General features: G+C 42.5%; 1 protein-coding gene across 2 annotated transcripts in view; it reads left to right on the top strand.

The window, feature by feature from the left end:
* The window catches only part of GTF2A1L (general transcription factor IIA subunit 1 like), a 57,248-nt gene that overhangs the window by 12,693 nt on the left and 28,642 nt on the right, over window positions 1-15,913 (top strand). For both annotated transcript variants that reach the window (XM_077282447.1, XM_077282450.1), the window contains exons 3-5: window positions 4,901-5,024; window positions 12,086-12,132; window positions 15,079-15,172. In XM_077282447.1, coding sequence (XP_077138562.1) covers window positions 4,901-5,024; window positions 12,086-12,132; window positions 15,079-15,172 — 265 coding nt within the window. The remainder of the gene's footprint in view (window positions 1-4,900; window positions 5,025-12,085; window positions 12,133-15,078; window positions 15,173-15,913) is intronic.

Here is a 15,913-nt window from a genome sequence, read left to right on the forward strand (position 1 = left end):
AGCCATGTCATCTGCTGGTGTATGTCCACTGAGTTTTATCAAGACCAAAGTCAGCACAGCCGTCTACCAGGAAATTTTAGAGCACTTCATGCTTACTGGAGTTGGAAATGTCATTCTCCAGCAGGACTTGGCACCTGTCCACACTGCCAAAAGTACCAATACCTGGTTTATAAACAACAGTAACACTGTGCTTGGTTGGTCAGCAAACTCGCTCACACAAAGGTACAGAAGTCACATAAGACACATTAGTAGTCATCATCACTAGTGTTGAGCGATACCTTCCGATATTTGAAAGTATCGGTATCGGATTGTATCGGCCGATATCCGAAAAATATCGGATATCGCTGATACCGATACCCGATACCAATACAAGTCAATGGGACACAAATATCGGAAGTGATCCTGGATGGTTCCCAGGGTCTGAAGGAGAGGAAACCCTCCATATTCTGCTTCCCGCTCTGACTGAGTGCCGCCGTAAAGTGAAAGCACAGCACAGCGGTGACGTCACCGCTGTGCTCTGCTCTTACATTCCGGCCGGCAGTCAGTCAGAGCGGGAAGCAGACTGCAAGGGACCTGACGGATACCGGAATGTGAGTATGTACGTTTTTTTTTTTTTTTACTTTTACGATGGTAACCAGGGTAAACATCGGGTTACTAAGCGCGGCCCTGCGCTTAGTAACCCGATGTTTACCCTGGTTACAAGCGAACGCATCGTTGGATCGGTGTCACACACACCGATCCAACGATGACAGCGGGAGATCCAGCGACGAAAGAAAGTTCCAAACGATCTGCTACGACGTACGATTCTCAGCGGGGTCCCTGATCGCTGCTGCGTGTCAGACACAGCGATATCGTATGGATATCGCTGGAACGTCACGGATCGTACCGTCGTAGCGACAAAAGTGCCAATGTGTGACAGTACCCTTAGTGCTGTCCTTAAAAACCATAGAAAATTCTGATGTATTTCAGGTGGGGTATATTCCTTTTTACATCAACTAATTTGAGTAAAATTGGTGATTTTATAATGAACGTTACATTGCTAACCTTAACTTTCATGTTGGAGATTAAACAAAATGTTCTATGAAACTCAGTCTATCAAAATGTTGGAAATTGTTTTTGGGTTCAGTGAGATAATTATTAAAATCTTACTTTTCAAAGGGTGTACTTATTTCTGCTTAGCACGATATATCCCATGAAATAAAGGCTAATTCATGTGTTCTCCAATTATATTTTAAAACAGGATTCTCGTTTAGGTATATATTTTATCAGAAGTATATATTTTTTCTTTTTAAACTAAAACTTTTAAGATGTAGTTGGAGAGCAGATAAAATCGCCTTTTTCCTGGGGTGTCTGTTCTTCTTCATATCCACCAGATCTGCCTGTGGATGAGGAGTGTATGTAACATGAGACTCGTTCTGGCGTGTGCACTTCTTATCTAAGGCAATTTTTAATTTATATCTTATAAAATGCTCAAACGTCGTTTGTAAAGTTATATTAAAAGCAGATGGTTGTAGGCGTTGTCGGGATGACTTCTGCCCTGATTTATGTTACCTCCTGTCTTCTAGAGATATTAAACTCTGCAGCGCTCTGTTTTCTGGTCGAGTACTCGGGACCTGCCATTCCTGGCTCTAGAATAATAATTTTGTAATATGCGTCCCCCACCCCTTCACTGTGAGAAAATCTTCTGCACACATTTGTGTTGTGATAAACCAATCGATTGGCCTCCGACCCCCACGGTCAATGTAGACAGAATGCAAGGGAAACTGGATTAAAGGTGTTGAAAAGATTAGCCTGCCTTCTACCACCTAGGTCTAGTTTGATGCAGTTGCAAACTCCTACTACTAGCAAGTAGTGATGAGCAAACGTGCTGGGATAAGGTGTTATCCGAGCATGCTCAGCTGCTAACCGAGTGACTTTGCCATGTTTGAGTCCTCGCTGCTGCATGTCTCGCGGCTGTTTGACAGCTGTGACACATGTAGGGATTGCCTGTTTGTTAGACTTTGTGGAAGTTTTATAAAATGGATTTACAAACGTGGTGATACCAATTATGTTGTGGGTTTTGTTTGTCTTTCTAACAAGGGGCTAATTTTAAAAATTTTTTATTATCGTATATACTCTAGTATAAGCCGACCCCCCCCTAATTTTGCTACAAAAAAAATGGGAAAACTTAATGACTTGAGTATAAGCTTAGGGTGGAAAATGCAGCAGCTACTGGTAAATTTCAAAAATAGATACCAATAAAAGTAAAATTAATTGAGACATCAGTAGTTTAAGTGTTTTTGAATATCCATATTGAATCAGGAGCCCCATATAATGCCCCATAAGATGCTCCATATTAAAATATGCCCCATACAATGCTGCACAAATGTTGATTATGGCCCCATAAGATGCTCCATAGAGATAGTTGCCCCATATAATGCTGCACATGGCCCCATAAGATAGATGCTCCATACAGATATTTGCCCCATATAATGCTGCACGTGGCCCCATAAGATGCTCCATACAGATATTTGCCCCATATAATGCTGCACATGGCCCCATACAGATATTTGCCCCATATAATGCTGCACATGGCCCCATACAGATATTTGCCCCATATAATGCTGCACATGGCCACATAAGATGCTCCATACAGATATTTGCCCCCATATAATGCTGCACATGGCCCCATACAGATATTTGCCCCATATAATGCTGCACATGGCCACATAAGATGCTCCATACAGATATTTGCCCCATATAATGCTGCACATGGCCCCATACAGATATTTGCCCCATATAATGCTGGACATGGCCACATAAGATGCTCCATACAGATATTTGCCCCATATAATGCTGCACATGGCACCATACAGATAATTGCCCCATATAATGCTGCAAATGGCCCCATAAGATGCTCCATACAGACATTTGCCCCATATGCTGTTGCTGCGATTAAAAAAAAAAAAAAAATTACATACTCACCTCTCAGGCCCCCGGCACTTGCTATACTCGCCTTTCCCTTTCCACCGATGGGCGCCGCTGTGTCTTCCTCATCCTCTGCACTGACTGTTCAGGCAGAGGGCATCGCGCACTAATCGTGTCATCGCGCCCTCTGACCTGAGCGTCACTGCAGAGGACGGGGAAGACGCAGCGGCGCCAACGGTGGAACGGAGAGCAGGTGAATATCGCGCACTGCGTTATACTGACCTGCTCTCGGCGCGGTCCCTGCAGTCCCTGGTTCTCTGGCGCCGGCAGCTTCTTCCTGTATTGAGCGGTCACATTGTACTGCTCATTACAGTAATGAATATGCGGCTCCACCCCTATGGGAGTGGAGCCGGGTCCATATTCATTACTGTAATGAGCGGTACCATGTCACCGCTCACTACAGGAAGAAGCTGTCAGTGCCCGGGCACCAGGGACGTCCAGGGACCGAGCCAGGAGCAGGTGAGTATTACACAGCTGCTGCTCCCCCTCCCCTGCCGACCCCTGGGTATGACTCGAGTATAAGCCTAAAAAATGGGCTGCAATTCTCGGCTTATACTCGAGTATATACGGTACATCTAGTAATGTTTAGCTTAGCAGGATTGTGCACAGTAACCTACAGACACTGTCAGGTTGGAACTGTTATACTGAGTAAAATGATACCTGGGTGATGAAATCTGTCTTGTGGTTGTTGTTTAAACTGCATTTGTAGTTTTCAGTTAATGAGATTCTGGTGCTTCGGGGGGGGTCTTCATGTGGTGCTCTATTTACATATACATCTTTATGGGCTTATGACAGGTCACTAATCTGCCCCCTCATACTGCATAGAATATTGTGAAAAAAATATATATATATTAACATTTATCACGCTGGCGCCTGCAGTGTAGCATTATACAATGGATAATATGCATCTATTCATTTATTATTTAGTCATATAGTATTGTGGGGAGAAAAAAGTCATCAAAATTGCACTGGCAGCCGCAGCATCTATCACGTTCCGATAGATGCCATTGCGCAGTCGCCGCTTGGCTCCATCAAGATGGCGGCGCCTGTTCAGTAACATCTATCGGAACGCGATAGATGCTACTGTGCCAGCGGTGCCATTTTGCTATAGGAAAAAAAATTGGCTCTATTAAAATGGCGCCTGCGCAGTAACCTCTATCTGTGGTAGATGCAACTGCGCTGGCAGCATTTTGATAGTCACATTTTTTTTTTAACTTTATCAAAATGGCACCGCTGGCGCAGTAGCATCAATCGCAACGTGATGGAAGCTACAGAACCTGCGTCATGAATGTTAATTGTTTTTTCCACACAATATCTCATGCAGTATGTAAAATAGGGGACCTGTCACTGAAGGATCAGTGACCTGTCAAGCCCATAATGGTGCATATGTAAGCAGAGCACCACATAGAGCGTTAATTATGTTTGTCTCTTCACTATGAAGCCTAAAATATATATCCCACAAATATCGGACCAATGCAAATTGACCATCCCTGACCACTGGCTCTAAAAGAGCTGTGAAAGATTCTTTAATGAGGAAGCTCTTTGGTATGGAAGCGTACTTCCCCGAATCTGCTAAAAACGAACCCCAGCCTTGGTGTTTTCTTCCCAGCAAATCTCCCTGCTGCAATTACCTAGTCCCTGCAGGCAGGGCCTACCTCAATGGAGATAGAAGTGTTAACTCGCACTTCCTCTGTTTTAATTACCGTAGTTACTCTTTCTCAGTTATGATTAGTCTCATAGGTTCAATGTGAGGGTGATATGTCCCCTCTCTTTTTACATGTCATTATGGATTTTAATTTTTCTCTGACTCTGTATAGCAACAAAAGTGTTGGGATATTTTCCCCATGCTTGTTCTGGTTGCTCTGAACATACTTGATTTGTTTTATATCTCTTTATTGTAATATTTTCTTTCATTTTTTTTGCATTTTATCAGTTGTGGGAAACCAAAGTTATACAGTCCAAAGCCACCGAAGGTTTCTTCAGAGATCACAGTAACATACCTCAGTTTGTTCTTCAGTTACCACAGCATTTACATCAGTCGCTGCATGCATCAACAGGTTGGTGTATCTATATCTAGTAATGGAGGGGTAAGAATAATTTGCTTCTTGGTGGGTTGTGAATGGCAAATCTAAGGTTATATGGGAACAAAAGATGTCACATTTCCTATTCAGAAGTCCGAAATGGATGTAACTTATAGTTGGGGTCCATAATGCTGGTTCTTCATGAACGAGCATAAAGATGGCGGAGAGGGCCTGCAGTGCATTTCTAAATTATAAAATGTAATACAAGTCAAAGTTATAAAAGAAAACACTTTGTCAAATCTGCCTGATAACTGAGAACAATTTCACTCGTCAGAATCATTATTTTTTTATGTCTGTACGGGAAATCTTCACTGTTGTGAATTTCTTTGTTTTAGATCACATTCGGGACTTTTTTATTTCAGGAATCTTCTCCCTTGTGCTGCAATCTGATCATCGCTATGATCATTACGAGATTTATGGGAGAACCAGCAGCCTGTCTGAAAAGGGAAGAAAAGTGCCCATAGCGACTTAAAGAGGACCTTTCACCAAATTTTTCACGTTGAACTCGACTGGACACAGAATGTAATATTTGCGGCAGAGCAGAATAAAAGATGTTTGTATCTAAATTTTGCCTCTATCGAGTTAACTTTTTATTTTTAAGTCCAAGTGGGTGTTACCAGACAGTTTTCACTTGGGGCGTGTACTTCTTCTCCCTGTATGATGCTGACCAGGGATAAGCAGGCAACCACTAGATGTAAAGTAGAACACGCCTCCCACCACAGGTTAGTGTGGTTCTCACTGTGTGAGATGTAATGGTACAACCTTGATCTCCCTGTCTAACTTCCTCTGGGGGGAGGGGCAGTACAGCTGAGTTTAACTGTGTTACATTAAAAACCTTTCTGTCAGCTCGCCTGATTACGGACTGTGTCAATTATCACACTTATAAAAAATAACACAAAAAGCAATTCGCTGCACACATTTAGTATTAAATTAATGTACAGGTGCACAAATACGCTATGTGGCCAATGTACTGAGATGCATGCACTATTTGTAAGCACTCTGCGATTAATGAATACATGAACACCACTATTTCTGTAAATGTTTAAAAACATAAGGTACTCAGCGTTTTTTGATCAGAGAGCCCAAATCACACTTATGTCTGCTGAGCCCAAGCAACTTGTTCTCGTTCTGCAGTGAGATTTGGGCTGTACATCATGTCTCAAACAGGAGTAAACTGCCTGTTCTGAACTTCTCCTTTGTGAGATGTAATGACACCCTGCTCTGATCTCACTGCAGAGTGAGTACAAGTTGAGCAAAACAGATATGTGTGATTATTGATCCATCTCTGGATAGGACGCTTGGGGATAGGGCAGAACAGCAGAGTTGACAATGCTAGAACAGGAAAGCTGATAAAAGGGTTTATAATGTGACACCCCTAAACTCAGCTATGCTGCCATTCTTCCCATTGGGATGTTATCTGAAAGGTGTTAGTTAACTTTGCTATCTAATAATGCAGGAGGTTAGACCAGGGTATCAGAGCTTTCTGTCATGTCATACACTCTCAAATCTGCTCTAAGCTTTGGCGTTGGTGTGTTCTTATTTCCTTTGTGTGTTGCTGCCTGCTCATGATTGGTCAGCATCATACAGTGAGAAGAAGTACACACCCCCTAGTGAAAACTATCTCATAATGTCCAAATGGACTTAAAATTAACTCATTAGATGCCAAATACTTTGCTAATATCTCTGAAAAAAATATTTATTCCACTGTGTAGTCACTATTACATTGTGTGTCCAATTCAACATGAAATATTATGAAAGGTTCACTTTAACACACATCATGATTGTTTCTGTCCCTGCCACATCAGTACGTTAGATGTGTAGCACGTTTTCTCAGATTATGATGCAAAGCATGACATGATTGTTCACGGGTCAGACTCAGTAGACTGATAAATTGAATATCTTGTTGGACATTTATTTTTCTTTGCTTAAGGTAATGAAAGGGCTACATTTTAGTTGCTCACTCGCCTCCTAAGCGATGTGGCCAGGCTTACAGGGGCATCTTGGAGGCCATTTTGATCCAAGTATGTTTCACATCAATCTATTACTAGATCATATCAAACTTACACCAGAGACCTACACTACCTATGGCATATGTGGACGTGCGCAGATCTATAGGCTATGGACACCTTTTTACATGGATAAATTATTTTTATATGTGCTGGTGAATATTTTTAGTTAATTAAATTGCGCTAAGTTTCAAGCTGCAATCTTCACTCCGTCATTCATTTTCAGCCCCCTTAATATGCAGTTTGCAGGCTTTTATCCAAGTGTCACATTTTTCCTCCTTGTCTACAGTATATTTTCTCTGCCATCCTTGAGATACCTTCTCTCCTTTTCATACCTTGGAATTCTGTGCACCACCTCGTCACCGCTCCTTTCTCTAAAATCCCTCCATGTATATTAGATGAAAGTCAGCCGAACCTTTTGGTCATCTAATAGGTATGGTGGCCTCTGATTCGAAATCCCCTGCCCCCATTGAAAACCAATGCTGAGCTGAACTCTGCCATGTATGGGGGAGACTGTAAAAATGTCTGTCTAGCAAACAAAGGTCGAGAGCCACCTCTTGTATAGCCAGTTTAAAGGGGTTGTCTGGTGAAAATGCGTCTATCCACAAGTAAGGGAACTTTTATCACTATTAAAATGCTGCAACGCTGCACATGTTCGACCACCGCTCCATTCATACCTTGTGGGGCTGCGGACTGCTGTACTGTTTTTGTGGCAGCCCCGTAGAGAGAGAATGGATCTGTGGTCGGGCGATTGACTGCTCCATTTTGTAACTGGGATAAAAGTTCCCCATTTGATTTAAAAAAAAAAAAAAAAAAGACCCATTTTTCTAAATAGTGTGGGTCCCAGAGGTCCGACACCCAATGGATAAGTTATCACCTATCCTGCAAATGTGTTTGGTGTGAAACATAGGCTTTAACAACCAAATCGCAGGTCAATTTCCGCTGAGGATTTCTGACGTCGGTACGTCCCTTATTTCATATTTCCACATTATACTATGAGGCTATGTTCACACATTGCATTTTTGCTGCATTTTTTTTTTCCGAAGGCAAAATCTGTTCTCTTTGACAGTAAGAAACTTGCCTCAAGAAAGCAGGTTTGGCTTAGATCTTGTTGCGTTCTTTGCTGCGTTTTTGTCAGGGTACATTTTTCTCTTGTTGATACCAAAAAGTTTAGCTCATTAAAAAAAAAAAAAAAATTGATTCTAGTTTATCAGGTTTTGGCACCAAAAATGCAGCAAAACCTGATACATGAAAAAAATGATGAAAGAAGTGACATTGTGCTTCTGCAAAAACCAAGGTCTACCACAAAATACTGAGAACAAAAAAAAAACAAGCTGTTCATGAGATTTCTGAAATCTCAGACTTTTCTGGTACTGTAAAACGCAGCTGAAAATTTGCATTAAAAAAGTATTTAAAAAAAAAAAATGCAACTTGTGAACATATGCTAATGGTTACATTTTGTGCGCTCTCTGCTTCCCTTTTTTTTCATACAAGGTGATAGTGTTGCTTCCAAGGTGATACATTAAAACACAAAGTGTACAATTCTCCGTACAGGAGGATAAAGGAACAGTGATGTTTTTTTTGTTGTTTTTTTTTTTAAGCTGCAATATTTGGAAACTAATTCACTTTTCTAAAAGTTGGTCTGAGGTTTCTCAAGCCTTTAGAAGTTATCCCAAGTTTTATTTAAGTAAACCTCTCCTCCTCCTTTTTTATAGTAATTTGTTTTCATTTAGTTCAATAATTCATCAAAGTAAATTTTGCTATTTATGAAGTCGAAACACAAAAAGTGAAAAAAAGCTAATTTGATTATTTATTGGGTTCACGCCGAGTGCAAACAGCAGTTAATGTGAGCAGCTGCGTTCCTGTAAGATTCGAGTGATTTAAGGAATTCCAATGAGAGGTTCCAGGGTAAAGTTTTAGTTTGCATAAATATAATAACTCTCGGTCGTTAATTGCTTGATCTGTTTACTTCGCTTGACAATGAAATTGATGATTTGTTAATTTCTTTTTTTGTTTGACATTATTTAGCTGTTCTGATCATGACACGTTTAATATCACTACATAACTATATTCCTGTTCATTTAAGTGTTGTTCGATAGTGTTGTCTATAAAGGGTTATACAGGATACGAAAAACATGGTTGATTTCTAAAAAACAAACAAACAAAAAAAAACAGCGCCACCCACATCAGCTGGTTGTTTGTGGAATTCAAATTTTCAAAGTTTTATTCACTTTGAGAAAAAGGAGCTGCAGCAGCACCAGACACGACCGTGGCACAGGTGAGGTGCCATTTCTTGGTAAAAGCAGCTATGGCTTTCTTGTACTCTACCTTTCCAGGGGTCTTTGGCATTTGAGTGAATGAGTCAGAGTAGTAATACCAGACATGACCTTTAGATCGTCAATTCTTGGGGTACGTGCACACGACATCTTAGTTTTTGTAGGCATAGCTGCTCCAAGAAACCAACAGCATTTTTTTTGTATCTGAAGTGGCTGGCTTCCCTGGCTCGCCTTTTGTTTTTTGTTTTTTTGTGGTTACTCATCCGGTGCCTTTTTTTTTTTTGCTGTACCTTTTTGTGCCAAAACATTAAAGGGCCACTGTCACCCCCTCCAGCCGTTATAAACTAAAAGAGCCACCTTGTGCAGCAGTAATGCTGCATTCTAACAAGGTGGCTCTTTTAGTTTTTGGTTCAAGTATTCCCAAAATAAAGCGTTTTTAAACTTAGCGAAAATACCGGTCTTTAGCCAGGGAGGCGGGTCCTCACTCCCCAGCTTGAACCGCTACTCTGACGTCACTCCAATCTTCAGGCGATTTCCGTGCCGCCCCCTCAGCGCTGTTTACACTTCAAAACCGGCGCCTGCGCTGTGTACTACTGTGCTGCGCAGGCGCAGTAAGCTCTGGCCGTCTGACGTCCCAGCCAGGCTTGCAGACTGCGCCTGTGCGGGCAGTGCGGCCACCCACCTTTGGAATCCCAGCCCCGCACTGTGTGTTATGCATTATGCACAGTGCGGGGCTGGGATTCCAAAGGTGGGTGGCCACACTGCCCGCACAGGCGCAGGCTGCAAGCCTGGCTGGGACGTCAGATGGCCAGAGCTTACTGCGCCTGCGCAGCACAGTAGTACACAGCGCAGGCGCCGGTTTTGAAGCGTAAACAGCGCTGAGGAGGCGGCGCCGAAATCGCCTGAAGATTGGAGTGACGGCAGAGTAGCGGTTCAAGCTGGCGAGTGAGGACCCGCCTCCCTGGCTAAAGACCGGTATTTTCACTAAGTTTAAAAACGCTTTATTTTGGGAATACTTGAACCAAAAACTAAAAGAGCCACCTTGTTGGAATGCAGCATTACCGCTGCACAAGGTGGCTCTTTTAGTTTATAACGGCTGGAGGGGGTGACAGTGGCCCTTTAAGTAGAGTATGATTTTTTTTTTCTGTCGCTAAACTTTATCAGTATGCACAAGAAACAAATCTAGCAAGACAAAAACGCAGCCAAAAAGACATCAAAAGCGCAAGAAAAAACAAGCAAAACATACTTTTCTTCTGTATCTTTACTGCCAAGAGAGCAGGTTTTACCACAGAAAAAAGTGCAGCAAAAACGCTGCGTGTGAACATAGCCTTAGAAAACAAAAAAAAAAATGTATAACTGGTCTATTGAAGATCTTTTGCATCTTGTCCTGATGCATTTATCCTTAGGGTACCGTTACACTAAACGATTTACCAACGATCACGACCAGCGATACGACCTGGCCGTGATCGTTGGTAAGTCGTTGTGTGGTCGCTGGAGAGCTGTCACACAGACCGCTCTCCAGCGACCAACGATGCCGAAGTCCCCGGGTAACCAGGGTAAACATCGGGTTACTAAGCGCAGGGCCGCGCTTAGTAACCCGATATTTACCCTGGTTACCATTGTAAATGTAAAAAAAAAAAAAACACTACATACTCACCTTCTGATGTCTGTCACGTCCCCAGCCGGCTGCTTCCCGCACTGACTGTGTCAGTGCCGGCCGTAAAGTAAAAGCACAGCACAGCGGTGACGTGCGGGAAGCAGACGGCGGGGGTCGTGACAGACACCGGAATGTGAGTATGGAGTTTTTTTTCTTTTTTACAATGGTAACCAGGGTAAACATCGGGTTACTAAGCGTGGCCCTGCGCTTAGTAACCCGATGTTTACCCTGGTTACAAGCGAACACATCGCTGGATCAGCGTCACACACGCTGATCCAGCGATGACAGCGGGAGATCCAGCGACGAAAGAAAGTTTCAAACGATCTGCTACGACGTACGATTCTCAGCGGGGTCCCTGATCGCTGCTGCGTGTCAGACACAGCGAGATCGTATGTATATCGCTGGAACGTCACGGATCGTACCGTCGTAGCGACCAAAGTGCCACTGTGAGACGGTACCCTTAGTCTAAAGGTTAAACAGAGGAGCATCCTGAAGAGATGAGCCTGACAATCAGCACCATTCCTCTCCTGCGGCTGTAAGAGAGAGTGTGGTCTTGTTACTCCGGTGGTCCACTTACAGGGTCACACTGGTATCAGCCGTTCTGTCACATGGTGGTAATGGCAGGGTGGGGGGCCGGATGTTATACACAGGGGGCGATGGGACAATGAATAACCTGAATTCACTGATTAAGGGGTGCGTCCCAATACTTTTGTCCACGTTGATGAGGCAGTCGTACTTATTACTTCCTTGTACCTTCCTTTCACAAGCTTCAATCAATAGACTTGTTTAAAACATACAAAAGTCCAGGATGTCTTGCTTTTTGGAATTAAAGTTCTTTTTTTTTGATAAGCAAACGAGTCTAAGGTTGGCTTACCTGCCTGAGACTAATGGGTGCAATGTGGCTGCATTTTATCACCTGAAGCTCCTGTGATTCATGAACCAGGCCTTAGATCATCATAGAAAGCCCTATAGTAATATATGGAGAAGTGTATCAGGACCACAGAAGGTCCAGAGCTAATATTGGGACAAAGTTATTACTCTGCTTTATGGTTATACGTTATAATAGGAGGATAATTAACTTTTCTCTTTGTTTTTAAGTTCTTCAAGGCAGTAGAAATTTTTCAAATTTTACAGGAACCGACATGGTAAGTAAATTTTGTTTTTATTCGTCTCATAAACTTGAGAACGTTTCAGTTGTACTGTTTGTTCCTGAGATAAGATTAATATCAGTGTAGATGTGGATGATTTTATAAATGGATTTGTATTCCTCTATAAGTGTGTCCTGTCTTCTGGGTAATGAGAGAGGAGAGACTGTGGCCATAAGATGGAACCCCATTCTGGAGATACAGGCATAGTCTGTGCCCACTGCGTCTCAATGATCTTTCTGTCTTACTCTCAAATTAGGTCGCAATAGCAGTTCTGATTCTTCAGATTAACTGGAGGTCTGGATTAACCTCCCTTACCCACGTCATACGGCGGGGACGCACATATGAAGCGGGCTCACTAACATAGCCAGCACCATAGATGGCGTCTGCCTGTATCAGCAGCTACCAGAGCTAGCTTAGATCACTGCTATTGAACAGTGCTCTCAATTGGCATTGAAATGGTGTAATTATTGGTGCTTATGTGTTTTCCCGGCCCCGACAGGTTGTTGGGTGCCATTGCTTTGTCATGGATGCCTGTTGCTGACATCTAAAAGCGCAATAAAAAGCGATCAAAACAACACTTTTCCTAAGTGGTATCAATGGAGCACTTTGGATCACCACCTAAAAAGAACACCCTCATACAGGTCCATCGAGGCAAAAATAGTTATGAGTCTCAGAAAATGCTGACAAAAAACTCTTTATTTATTTTTTTATTTTTTTACACATTTCAGAATTTGTAATCACTATTCAAATAAAAAAACCCTCTATAATTACAGTGCCTGGTCCAAAAAACTGCACAGGGAACACAATAAAAAAAAAAAACAAAACTGAAAAGCCATGACAGAATAGTTGTTTTTTTTTTTTCTATTTGGTAAAATAAATGGTGTTCGCAAAGCTACAACTTGTCCAGCAAAAATGTAAGCCCACAAACAGCCATGTCCACAGAAAATGAAAAAGTTTTGGCTTCTGGGACAAGTGGAATTAAAAAAACCTAAGAGCAAAAATTTAAGTTGACTGCGACTGGAAGGGATTAAAAAAAAGTAATATACTTTTAAAGTGTAACTAAACTGTTGAAAAAGCTTTTGACCTGTCATAAAGACCTCACCAAGATGAAAAGCTCTCAGCGATCGCTGCTCTCCATGCAGTGAAGACAGGCTCCATGTACTTTCTATTGGACCATTTTTAGGGTCGGAGAAGAGCAGATTCAGCTGCACCTTCTTTTTAATGATCGATGTGGATCTCGGCACTCTAACGTGTCGTGTTTTGTTTTTTTTTTCCCCAGAAGGGCAGTTGCTCTTCCTCCAGGTGTGTACGCGTCTGTGAGCAAGATCTATTACCATGTAGATGACTGCTTTCCCTACTGAAAAAACGGCAACTGGAAAGACCTATGGAACCATTTCAAAGTGTGAATTATGGCCTAGCTATAGAAGGGTTAAAATGTTTAGCGCTCCCGGTCATTCTTCCTCTCTATGTACATCAGCCGGCTCTGACATAAATAATCCTTTTGAGGCTCGACTTACTGGCACCCAGCTATAGAGCTTTTCAGCTTTTACTTTCAGAGCGCTCTTTGGATAAAGTGTGAAATGACAGCGATTTAGTGGTATATAAGCAGGTGATTGATAAAAGCGTGCCGGAGAGCCACTGCCGTATTATATCCATTTGTACTGTGCGCCATAAACCTATCTATGCTTGAAGAACATTTCACCCGAAACCCCCTCTTCCCCCCAAAAATCACCTGTAAATCTGTCTTTCAGTCACGTTGTTAGAGCTTCCAAACCCTCCTAGCTATGGAGTAATTCAGGATATGCAGGATACCAGAAAATCGGACTGGGAACCCCTGTGAGAGAGGCTGAGCTCCATTCTCTCGAGGTTCTGGTGTTTTTTTGAGGTCTGTTTGCTGTTAGATGACCTCACAGATCTTGGATCTGTCAGGATCCATTCAGATTAGTCCGTCATACCTATCATTACTCTGTTAAAGGGGTTATCCGAAGATAAGTTTTCCCAGTCCTGTGTATAGAAGGTAATTTGCGATTTTAGGAATAACCCTTTAAGGAGAAAAGCCATGACGGTAGTTCTACCATGGCCAAGTCATGTGATATTATTTTCATATTCGGAGTTGAGCAAAAAAACTCGCAGGACCGATCCAGCGGCCACAGCAGTAGTTCTTGGACTCCAGACCAGAGCAGTACGACCCTCATCCTACCTTCGGGCAACCCTGATGCCTGTTCTGATTACTAAGCTTAGTGTGACGACGTGTGCCTAAAAACGTTCAGCTGGACCTACTAATAAGAGACCCCAGGGATGCATCGGGCAGTAGGAGTTTCGTACTGATCCTGTCCGGAGCCCACAGACTACCTATATGGCTGCGGGACCAGGGATGACTCTACACATTCTCCAAGGCTTGCGCATTTCAAGGTCAACTCTACACATTTCAGGTTAGCAGCCCAGCTATGAATAAGGAATGCTAACCCGAATCACATAAGATTACAGATTCATATTTCTACTATTAATCTTTTGGTGCACCTTCCAGTATGTGTTTTTTTTTTTAAGTCGAGTGAAAGTAATTGGAGACAGGATCAATGAACAGAATCAATCTCCTTCTCCTTCTGGCAGCCACAGTGTAGTCATTTTTTACTTTCCCCTTCAGAAGTCGTCTTCTCAGCTGCATTGCCATGCTATGACCGTGCCATGCTATGACCGTCTCTTTGTTCCTCTCCTGGCGAGCAGTCTAGTAGGTTATTTCTTTTGGCTGCAGTGATCAGAGGATTACTATGCCAATACCAGGAGTGGAGCGTAAGCATGTGTGTCCACTAGTCCAGGGCTCAGTAGTTGGACATGCATGTTGCTCTACACTGTGGACACTTGATGGCGCTATACTATGTTTATAAATTTCATATTTAATGATGGGACAAACCCTTCAATCCTACATTGCAATATTTTTTTCAGAGCTCAATTGGATCAAGTGGTTCGTTCACTTTGCCACCTGGCCTCACATATCCCATTCACTTACCAGCTGGGATGACCGTACAGACAGCATCAGGTTAGTTGGGAAATGGTAGTTTTATTTCATGCTTGCAGCTGTACCTTTAATTTAAGATATTTACTAGAAAAAGATAATGTGCATTATTAATATCAGAAATGATCTACCTGGGAGTATTTTCTCCCTCGGCAGCTGCATTGACTTATTAGTGTTTTCTGCCCTCCAGTCATTGCCTTTCCTGCCCTGTGGCGTCACTCTTCTGGTATTCCTACTGGAAATGTATGAGTAAATTATCACCTGGGTGTTACAATTACCCACTGTGAATGAGGATGGACACACACATTACAAAGCTTTTTTGCTGGAAACTTTTATTTTATGCAGAAGAATAGGAATGAACTCAGACTTGAGAGGAGAGTGGACATTCTTTATAAAGGAGCGGTCTCAAAGAACATTTATTGCCTAGCCATCGGATAAGTGCTAAATGTATGATTGCTGGGTGCCCGAACGCTGAGATCCCCCACCAATCTTAAGAACAGGGGATGCCAAATTCCCTTTGTGAATGGAGCAGTAGTGAACGTGTGATCACCGCTCTATTCCCCTCTACGGGACTGATGACTCGACCACATGAGCCGGTCCCAAAAATAGTGAATTGACAGGTCTGTCGCTTACACAAAAAGAATCAGTCAGCAGGTTTTTGCTATGTGATCTAAGAACAATATACCCTGATTCCAGTGATTTGTCACTTGCTAGGCTGTGTTGTTTAACTAAAATCAGTGTTTTATCAGCAGGAGATTATCACTA

Source organism: Ranitomeya variabilis, chromosome 2 (genome assembly GCF_051348905.1).
Source record: "Ranitomeya variabilis isolate aRanVar5 chromosome 2, aRanVar5.hap1, whole genome shotgun sequence".
NCBI lineage: Eukaryota > Metazoa > Chordata > Amphibia > Anura > Dendrobatidae > Ranitomeya > Ranitomeya variabilis.